The 11,104-nt window shown below is 41.3% G+C and overlaps 1 protein-coding gene across 13 annotated transcripts in view; it reads left to right on the top strand.

Moving 5' to 3' along the window:
• The window catches only part of Tuft1 (tuftelin 1), a 39,607-nt gene that overhangs the window by 20,186 nt on the left and 8,317 nt on the right, over positions 1-11,104 (top strand). For 6 of the 13 annotated variants that reach the window (XM_074048100.1, XM_074048099.1, XM_074048106.1 and 3 more), the window contains 6 exons: positions 1,898-1,984; positions 2,512-2,601; positions 3,794-3,859; positions 5,621-5,698; positions 7,098-7,211; positions 10,873-11,001. In XM_074048100.1, coding sequence (XP_073904201.1) covers positions 1,898-1,984; positions 2,512-2,601; positions 3,794-3,859; positions 5,621-5,698; positions 7,098-7,211; positions 10,873-11,001 — 564 coding nt within the window. The remainder of the gene's footprint in view (positions 1-1,897; positions 1,985-2,511; positions 2,602-3,793; positions 3,860-5,620; positions 5,699-7,097; positions 7,212-10,872; positions 11,002-11,104) is intronic. The other 7 variants (XM_074048103.1, XM_020155756.2, XM_074048101.1 and 4 more) reach the window with 5 other exon arrangements.

Here is an 11,104-nt window from a genome sequence, read left to right as displayed (position 1 = left end):
GGATCATTTTAGTTTTCTGCAAAGAAGCCAGCTTGGCTTTTGATAGGAATTCTGTTGAATCTGTAGGCCAATTTGGAGAGTATCAATCTTCCAATCCATAAAAATGGGATGTTCAACAATATTTTGTAGTTTTCTTGAGCTTTTTTGTTAAGTTTATTTATAAGATTTTTTTTAATGCCATTGTAAATGGAATGCTCTCTTATTTAAAAAAAAAATTGGCTGTGCTGGTGTTTGAACTTAAGGCCTCACACTTGCTAGGCAGGCATTCTGTCATTTGAGCCATATCCCCAACACTTTTTGGTTTAGTTATTTTTTGAATAGGATCTTGTGGTTTTCTGCAGGCTGGCTTGGACCCACATCTTCCTGTTTATGCCACCTAAGTAGGATTACAGGTGTGAGCCACCGTGCTTGGCCAGAATTTTCTTAATTTTATTTTATGGATTTTTCCATTCTGTAGGGTTTTTTTTTTTTAGTGAATTTCTTAGGATATTCTATCTATAAAGTTATATCTTCTGCAAACAGAGATAGTTTTACTTCTTTCTTTCTAGTCTGGATGCCTTTAGTTACTTGATTTTGTTTTTCTATTCAAAATAGTTGCATGCTCTTAAAGGAGATAAAACTAATTCATTGTTAACACCTTACTGTATATTCCCCCAGATATTGTCTCATACATAATTTTTAAAAAATGAAATAGTGGCTCAGGTGGTAGAGTGCCTGCCTAGCAAGCATGAGGCCTTGAGTTCAAGCCCCAGCACTACCAAAAAAAATTTTGTTTAAATGAATTGTATTAATATACTCCATTATCATCTCCTCCTCCCATGTTCTTTTTGTAGTACTGGGACTTGAACCCAGGGACTGGAATGTGCTAGGCAAGCACTTTACTACTAAAGCCACTCCTCCAGCCTTTTGTTTGTATTTTGTTTTTTTTGAGATAGGGTCTCACTATCTTTGCTCAGACTGGCCTTGAACCAACCAACCCTGCCTCTGCCTCCTGAGTAGCTGGAATTATAGGTGTGTACCACCACACTTGGGCCCCCTCCCACACTGTAATGATACATTATGGCATCTTTTGTGTCTACAATCATAGAGAGATATATGAGTTTTTGATGGCTACATAGTATTCTATTAAAGACTTGCCATGGGCTGTGGGCATGGCTTACATGTAGAGTGTCTTCTGCCTAGCAAGTGCAAGATCCTGAGTTCAAATCCCAGTACCACAAACAAAACAAATTGGAATCACATACATCCACTGAGAAAACCTACCACATTAGTCTTCGGATGTTTAAAAAAAAGACTTGCTATAATTTATCTAATTAATCACCCATTGTTGGATATTTTGTCTGGTTTTTTTTTTTTTTTCAGTACTGGGATTTGAATTCATAGCCTCAGGCTTGCTAGGCAGGCACTCTACTACTTGAGCCACTTCCTCAGCCCCTATTTTCATTCTCTTGCAACCATATACAATAATTTTCTGGTCGTAGATGTTACTAAATTGTATATGTTTCATAATACAAATAACTCAGAAATATTTCTCAATTGTAAAAGATTCAAGCATGGTATGTGGAGCAAAGCATTTTTCCTCTTGTACCCCTCTTTCATAGAAGGACCCGCAGTGAATAGTTTGGCTTGCATTATTCCAGTCCCCTTTCCATGAATTTATGTTTATATACTATTGGTATAACAATATGGTTATCTTTTGTTTGCTTAATTTTTTTATATTAGGATAAATTTCTAGTAGGGTATTTAATAGGTTTTCTAATCTGAATCATCAAGTTGCCATTTAGTAAATTGGTGGTAACAAATTACATTCCTTCTACAAATAGATGAGGCCGTGTGTTTGTTCTGAATTAATTTAAAAATGAAGTTTCTTAACCACATAGTGTTGTCCTCATTTCAGGTATACTTAAAGGGAAGGTCTGGAGACAAAATGATCCATGAGAAGAATATTAACCAGCTGAAGAGTGAGGTCCAGTACATCCAGGAGGTGGGTACCCCTTCCCTCTGAGGCAGTACCTAGGCCATTTCTCTAAACCTAACATGTGAGGGGCTCCCTTCTTTTATGGGTTCTGTTTTTTCCCTTCTGCTCTCTTTATATCTCTGAATTGCCCCATGCTCTTCCATGTGTCAAATATCCTTTTTGGCCATTAAGTACCATGTGCCTAGCAATCTCCCTAGACTTTTCCATGTACTATTGTCAGCCTCCCTCCCCAGCATTTCCCAGCCCCTCTTTGACTTATATTTCTCCTTGGCACTTACCACCATATAACATGCTATACATCTTATTTCTCTTTTGTATTGTATCTCCCCAACTGGAATGTTAGGATGACTAGATTAGTGGGTTCATTTCTTTTGCTGCTTATGCAGGAAGACTGTAGCCCCATTTAACCAAGGTTCCTGTGTCTTGCAGCCAGTGCTTGGAACAGTGCCAGACTCAGTAGTACAGGGTAGGGTATACTTTGTGCTGTTCTCTTTCCTTACCCTGAAACTCAAATATCCTGCCCTCCCCCCCAGGCCAGAAACTGCCTGCAGAAGCTCCGGGAGGATATAAGTAGCAAACTTGACAGGGATCCAGGAGACTCTGTCCACCAGCAGGAGATAGAGGTAATAGGGAATGGTGTTGAATCCAGCACCAGTGCCTGGAAGGGGGAGGATACGAGGGACGCTGGCTTCTCTGAGAGCTCACAATGGAGTTAGGGCTTCCAGCAGGTAGGCACTTGGATTAATGTGAATCAACCTATATATATGTGCACCTGCTCCTGCCCTGGGATGGGAAATTCCTAGAGATCAGAGGTTGACCACCCTGTCCCTGTATCACTAGCCCAGTCCGGGGTGTGGAATTCAAAGGCATCAATACTAGGCCAAACAGATTGGATAAATATTTTCTGGGATTGATAATTCAGGATCCTGCTTTTCAGCTTTTTCAAAATTCTGGGATAGGAATGTCCTCGGGAGAGCAGAGCTATCCCCTTAGGACTTCACCTTCATCTCCATTTGCATTTTGGTTTGGGCAGGGTGGTCTTTCTTCAGAAGGGAATGGCAGCCTAGCAGCTGGTGCCAGGAAAGCTCCTCTTTGCCTTGGCCATGCACTAGGTTTTGTGTACCAGACATTCCTTTATTCATTTTGCTCTAGCGAAGATAGGACTTTCAGTGTCTGATCTCACATTTGGCTAGTGCAAGACATTTTGTCAGGTAGCAGAAGAACTTCATGTGCTTAGAGACTGGCCCAAAAGTCAGGCCCCTTGTTTGCACACACTAGCAGTCATATGATGAATGATCAAGCTTTGGGTTGGAAAGAATTGTAGCAAAAGCCGTTCTTTTGATTTATGCTTTGTTAAACCTTGTCAGGATCTCTATGGGCAAAGGAAAAAATACTTTGTAGCAAGCAGCTGCTTGTATTCTCAGGAGGAATGGGTCTCACATTTTCCAGTTTGCTAAAAGATTTTAGTCTGAGGTTTCTTTTATCCTCCCCACAATGTTAGAGTCTTCCCTCTTAAGGCCGGTTTCTACCTCCTCTGGTTTCTATTTTCCCATGAGCACTGGAATACTTCTTATTTCTCTTCCCTCTTTCTTTCATCTCACCCTTTCCTCCTTTCTTTTCTTCCTCCCTTTTCTCACTCTGTCTCTACTTCCTGTTTTTCCTTCCTGCTTCCTTCTCCCTCTCTCCTTCCCACTTCCTTCCATCCTTCCTCCTCCCTCTGTGATTTGAGGTTTTAGGAGTATAATGTTTTGAGATTGGTTGGTTGGTTTGCTGGTTAAATTGTTTTAAGCATCAGTTTTATTTATTTTTGAACAGGTGTTCCTAGAAAAGCCAAATGGCTTTAATCAGGGTCCCACAACCCTGTACAACAGCCCTCCTGAGGTAGGTAAGAGGGGACAACATAGTGACTGCTGCTTAGCAAGGAGCAGGATCTTCTGCTCCTCGAGCCCTTTCTTTATTTCTCTTTCTTTTCCCCGCTTTTTCTCTCTCTCTCTGCAAACCTACTTCTTGGAAGTATCCACTGTTCACAGATTGAAGTAGGTGTATCCTTCTAGAGCAGTGTCTTTTAGCCTTGGCTGCCACCTGGAGTGACCTTGGGAGCTTTGAAGAAGATGATACCTGGGTTCCATTCTTAGAGATTATAATGTAATTATTCTGAGATGTGACCTGGGCAGCAGGGCTTTTTCGTTGTTGTTGTTAATTTAAAAAAATTTTTTTATTCATATGTGCATACATTGTTTGGGCCATTTCTCTTCCCTGCCTCCCTCCCCGCCTCCCTCCCCACCTCCTCCCCCCACCCCCAGCAGGGCTTTTAAAAGTTCTTTAGGAGCTGTGAGTGGTGACTTATGCCTGTAATCCCAGTTACTTGGAAGTCAGAGATGGGAGAATTACAGTTGGAGGCCAGCCTGGGCAAAAAGTTAGTGAGACCCTATCTTAAAGAACAAGCTTGACATAGTGGTCCACCCTTGCACCTACATACACAGGAGGTGGAGGTAGGAGGATTGCAATCTGAGGGTGGTCTGGGCAAAAGCACAAGACCTTATCTGAAAAATAACTAAAAGCAGAAAGGGCTGGGGGCATGTCTTAGGTGGTAGAGTGCCTGCCTAGCCAGCTTGAAGCCATGAGTTCAGAACTCCAATGTTGTCACAAAGCTCTTCAAGTGATGTTCAACCAAAGTTGAATACCAGCATTCTAGAGTATTTTTCTATGTGTAGACACTCATATTTAAATACTATATGTATATTAAACATACTATATATGCGTACATAAATATATGCATATAACAGATTTTATAAATTCAGGGTCATGGTAAATATGTTATTCCTTGCTTGTTCTTAATTTTTTTAATTGAAGAGTATATTATAGTTTTCTTCCCATGTTAATACATATAGATCGTCATTCTTTTGAATAACTGCATGGTATGTCCTTCCATGGCTGTACTTTTTTAAAAAAAAGATATTTGTTACACTTTTGTGGTTATATAATAATATAAGACATGCTTACTATAGAAAATTTGGGAAATCTAGAAATATGGATAAGTGAAGGAAGAAAAGCTATCAATTTTTTTCCTCTCCTCCGAAGGAAACCATGATTTGGTAAAATGTTCTTTGTTGTTTTCTTCATTGCAAGTAGTATTTGCAATATTGAGATTGTACCAATATATGGTCTCCCTTTGTATTTAGCTTTTGTTTCATTGGGGTTTTTTCTTTGGTTTTGGTTTTGGCTTTTGGTGAACCCAAGGCCTCCTGCATCCTAAGCCTGGGCTTTACTACAGAGCTACACACCCAGCCCCAAGGGTAATTTTTTGAATAGGTCATATCCAAAAAATTTGGAGTCATATCTGCACATTAGTCATGGCACATGACCATCAGGGGATCAGGGGTGCCATCAAGTGCTTTCACTGGTTTTACTGCTATTTTCCTCTTCCCCCACTCACTGTAAGGTGTTTTCTATGACTTTAAATATGGCTATAAAATTACTTCAGTTAATGTTCAGAATCTGTTTGTTATTGCATTAGTTTGTTATTTCTCCTTCTCACATGTAAAACTTTATAACTCTTTGTTTGCTTCATATTGTATCATATGATGAAATAATATTTTCTTTCTTTCCTTTTTTTTTTGTGGTGCTGGGGATCAAACCCAGGGCTTTGGACATGCAGGCAAGCACTTTACCACTGAGCTGCACCCCAGCCCCAGAAATAAGATCTTCATGAAATTCCATGTAATTTAATAGTCTTATGAGAATACTGTTTGAAATAAATGTATCATAGATAGGTTCCAGGAACCTTTTAAAGCAATTTCAGTTGCTCAGCCACTTAGGTCAGGTTATTGGGGAATGGACAAGATAACTTATTGATATCCTAATTTTAAATGTGGTCTAGCCACTTGCTTTAGATATGCAGTTTGGATTTTTCTTTTTTGTTGAGTCACCATATTTCGCAAATATGTTATTGGTAACAGATTATAATACTGTAATATCTGTTTGGCTTCTTTCTTGTCATTAGCTCAAAATTCTACATGATATTATCTCACCATTTTGGAGGCAGTCTATAAGGCAGGGTATGCTAAGGAATCTCCCCCATGCTTTACAGATACAGAAATGGAGGCCCCATAGGACCCAGTAATAAAGCAACTGGGAAGCCGACTCTGTCCTCCCAGCTGAGGGCTCTGGGCTCTGTGGTGAAGGTGTTCCTGCTTTCCACTGTGTGAGACTGGGACAGATTCTCTGTCAGACTCTCAGGGAGTTGGGAACTGAAGTGTCATGTGCCTTTGCAGCAGAAATGGGGGTGAGACCCTAAACACCAGCCCACAATTGGGTATATATAGAAGAGACATGCAGCAGTAACCTTGATTGAGATACCTTTTTCTGCATCAAGTCAGATTCTTGAGATCCTTGGGTGTTTTTGCTCTAAATCTGTCCATCCATCAGTAACCTTTTTAATGCTGATCTCTGTGCTATGTATTGACAAGAGTAAAAGATGTTTCTCTGGGTTGTTGTCCTTGTGATGGGAGCCTGGCATAGTTCTTGTCCTTGGGGATGCCTAGGCCAAAGGGGAACATAGTCCCTGCACTCAAAGAGCTCTAGTCTGAGAGAGAGAAGTAGGATACACACATAACGACAGCATACGCATACCTGTTAAGAAATTATTTAGTTGGTGGCTCAAGTGGTAGAGTGCCTGCCTAGCAAGTGTGAGGCCTGAGTTTGAGCCTTAGTACTGCCAAAAAAAAATTAATCAACTAATGTAATGGAGAACTTTGAATCTGGGATCAGGTTAAAAAAAAGAAACTACAAAAAACATTTTTGGGCTGGTGGAGTGGCCCAAGAGGTAGAGAGCCTACCTAGCAAGAAATTATTTGGTTGATGTGTATATAAATAATTACTGAGTGTCATAATAGGGTCACTTGAGGCTATCTGAGTTCTTTTAGAAAGGTATAAAAGGACAATTCTTTTATATGAGTAGCTTAGAACTATTGACGCTCTCCCCTTGTGCAATGGTGCAATGTTGCAATGTTAATTCTTTTGTGAAGGTGGTCCCTACAAATGGTCCAAGCCAGTATGGTGGGGAGGAGACCTTCTCTTACAAAATCACAAACATTGTGGCTTCACTGTGTGGTTGTAGATGGACACTTATATAAATGAAGATGTTGAGAGCTTGAGGAAGACCGTGCAGGACTTACTTGCCAAGCTGCAGGAGGCTGAGCGGCAACACCAGTCAGACCGTGTGACTTTTGAGGTGAGATTTGGGATTTGGGGAGAAGGTGCCCCAAGAGATGGGCTACTGGATGCAGGTGCCAATGACTTTCTTGACATGGACTTCATGTTTTCCTGGCCAAGTGCCACCAACTGGAAAAGCAAGACTTTGAGGCCTGGGATACTTCTGTCTGCCTTCCCTTTTCCTGGATGGATATCACAGGGTTTGCTGTCCAAGTTTTGCCCGTAGTTCAAAGGTCAGATCTACTGTGTTAAGCAGTAGTACCAGTCCGGGACAGTAGTTAATTCAGAAGTCATTTCTACGTGTACCATGATAAGGATTATAAGGATTATTGCCGTCATGCTGAGTCCCCAGTGTCTGGCATAATATGTGGCATAAGGTGGGTGTTTCATAGATGTGGATTAAATGAATGGGTACATCTGTGCTGGTAAAAAGAACTGTGCCTGTGGAGTTAAAAGGGTGTGTGATCTCGAACAATGTCTTTATTATTATTATAGTTGATTTTTATTTTTTTGTGGTACTGAGGATCAAACCCAGGTCCTCATATACACTAGGCAGATGCTATACCACTAAGCTACATTTCTAGGCTGATAGTTGATTTTTTAAAAACTAATATTAGTTTATTATAGAACATTTTTTTAATGTAGAAGTTTACAAATAGAGAGTGAAAGCCTGTTTAAAGGTTTTCTATACTTTCTAGAAAATTCTTTGAGTATAAAATGAAGCTCAATGGGCAGTTTTCTAACTATTCTGTGTATAACTAGCCATCTGTTATCTAATATTGTTCACACCCAAAGTATTTGTATGTTATAAATATTTTATGACAGGATTGTATTCTGGCTAGTCATGCTGGGAGCTGGTGAAAAAAGGAAGGCCAGCCTGAACTCTTTTATGGAAATGAAAGAGAATATTTTTTTCCCTGGTAATGGGGTTTGAACACAGGGCTTCACTTTGCTAGGCAGGTCCCCTATCATTTGTGCCTCTCCCACAACTCTTTTTGCTTTAGCTATTCTTAAAATAGGGTCTCGAGTTTTTGCTAGGGGCAGCCGGGACTGGGATCTTCCTATTTATGCCTCACAGATAGCTGGGATGACAGGCACACACTACCACTTCCACCTTTATTGGTTGAGATGTGTTCTCACTAACTTTTTGCCCAGGCTGGTCTCCCTGTCTTCTGAGTAGCCGGGCTTATAAGCATGAGACACTGCATCCAGCCCTTAAAAAGAGAGTTTTTGAGCGAAAGATTGAGAGTGCAGAAGAAAGGTACCAAGAGGAGTCTTTGCTCCCATTTCCTTCGTGGAGAACAGGAGATAATTCTCTCTCTCTTTTCTACCCCACTCCCACCCTAAAAAAAAAAAAAGGTACTGAGAATGCTAAACTATCTCAGGGTTAATTTAAAGTAACCACGCAAGTAACTTAACCAATTCTAAATTTTGTAAAAAGGAGTCTGCATCATGTGAGAACACTTTATTATTCAAAAGGATTTTTAGAAATATAAGATAATCTATATTTTTCTTAGTAATCAGTTTAATAAGCAGATTTCCCTATGGTTGGTTATGTAGCACCTTGGTGACCAGCTATTTCCTACTTGCCCTGAAAAAAATAGGAAGGGAAGTTTGAAACTATAGCACTGCTTGTGAATTTTGGAAAGCAATTTCTACATAGAAAGGCTTTCTGAAGTTGTGGAAATTCTTAGAAGTACTTGACAGTTTGAACCACACGGGGAAAGGTCTCTTTCTCCTGAACAAAAGTGCCCTGACTGTATCCCAAGGCTAGAAGGCTTCTGACAGCTGTCCAGCTACAGTGCAGAAGGGACTATTTCTTAACCTCATGGTGCATAGCATCCACCTGCAGCTCATTGGGATAGGTGGAACACCTTCTTGTAATCAAGAGGTTCTTTTGAGTATGGCTGGAGCTACCGGGACAGCTGTGGAAAGGGAGTCTATATTTTTTCTTTCTTTCTTTTTTTTTTTTTTGTAGCTGTACTGGGATTTGAACTCAGGGCCTCATGCTTGTAGGCAGGTGCTCTACCACTTGAGCCACTCCACCAGCCCTTTTGTGTGTTGGGTCCTTTTGGGATAGGGTCTTGTGTACTCTTTGCCTAGGCTGGCCTCAAACCAAGTAGCCTCCCAAGTAGCTAGGATTACAGGAGCAAGCCACTGACACTTGGCTATATTTTTTCTTTAAACACTCTTGTGAGTCTATGAATGGGGATTGGGTTTTGGACCATATCTCTGTTAAAATCATGGTCTGGGCACACATGAACTTAAGTGGTGTGTTCTTGTACTGAGATGAGAGACCTGTGTTTTTAAGTTCTTGGCCATGGAGCTGGCTGGTTTTAGACCCATATGGGTTATGTGAGAGTGTTTGTCAACTTGTCCTAATGAATTGGACTCTGTCTTCTTTGCTGAACCGGGAGTGTAAGGAAGGACAAGGTTGTCAATTACCATGAAAATAGCCTGCTATTAAGCATGGGCTTCCCATTCTGCTGGCTGCTTGCTATCTGGAATTTGCTCTGGACCAGGCCAGTGTGTAGTGTGGACACATCCAACACACAACATCCTGTTGTGTGCTTTCTCCTTCCTGATCCTGATTCTGAGAGGAGCCAGACAAACTGGATGCTCGTGTTATTTTCCCAGGGCTGGAAAGGCCTTCCAAAAGTTACCTAGAATCTCTTATAGCAAATGATGAGGAAACAGTGTAGGGCAAGTGGGAAGCAGTGAAATGGTTAGTGAAATGCCTGAATTGTAGCACTGACCCTGTCATTCTCTTAACTTTGTAACCTTGAATAGGTCAGTTGGCCTTTACTTTCAAAAAGGAACGGGTTGGACTAAATAATCATCATTCCATTCTTGACCTTATTAAGCAGTCACTGCATAGAAGGTACTATGTGGAGCTCTGAAAGTGTGGGTGGACTCAAGGTCAGTGCCATCATGAAGCTGACTGTCTACTCAGGGGTATACACAAGAGCCTGGGCAAAATCTGCTTAGTGCTCTGAGGGGAAAGTGCTCTGTGTCCCCTGAGAGCTCCTCCCCTAGGCCTGGAAGGCTCCCCATTGGAAGAGATGTCTAACTGAGGACTAGTAGGAGTTGAGGAAATGCAGATGGGAAGAAAGAAGCAAGTTCTTACTTTTTCATTTGAACATACTAAAATTCTGCTCTGTCCTTTCCAAATTGGTTTCTCATCTTTGATAAAAAGACAAATTCTTCCTGGTGCTTAGTAAACCTTTTTTGATGATGTATTGGCCTTGATATGAGGGTGAGGAAGAGTTAAAAAAACAGAAGGAAGGACATATCTTCCCCTGGACTATATTGCTCTGAATTAGTAGGAAAGCTACAGCATCGGGTTAAGCTTGGGTGGCACTGGAGGATTCATGGGGATGTTGAAGAAGTCACCCATCTGAAAAGTGGTGCTCATGGATACCAAGTGCCACTCTTTTAAAGAGGATCTCCATGAACTGTGTGCCAGTTAACCTTGGAGACAGAATTAATCTATGAGGGGTAAGTTAGTCTCAAGGTAGGCCTGAATAGGGATGGGAGGTGATGATGTGCTCACCACATATTTGTCCCTTCTTCCATCATGGCTCCAGAGCCACCTCAGGTATCTGGATTCTTACCTAAGGTTTTTATCATGTTTGCCTCCTTTTCCCCACCACTGACTACATGCCCGTTCTGTGTCATAGGTCACACTTAGCCGGTACCAGCGAGAAGCAGAACAGAGTAATGTGGCCCTTCAAAGAGAGGAGGACAGAGTGGAGCAGAAAGAGGCAGAAGTCGGGGAACTGCAGAGGCGCTTGCTGGGGATGGAGATGGTAATGGTTGGAGGCTCTGGTTTCAGAGCCTAGACTACAGTTGGGCTCTAGGGTTGATTCAGATGGCTGCTATGGCTCTCTCTAAACAATTCCAAAAAGGCTC

This window comes from Castor canadensis, chromosome 11 (genome assembly GCF_047511655.1).
Source record: "Castor canadensis chromosome 11, mCasCan1.hap1v2, whole genome shotgun sequence".
NCBI lineage: Eukaryota > Metazoa > Chordata > Mammalia > Rodentia > Castoridae > Castor > Castor canadensis.
Note: the sequence above shows the minus strand (reverse complement) of the source record. Positions and strands in the feature narration are given on the sequence as shown.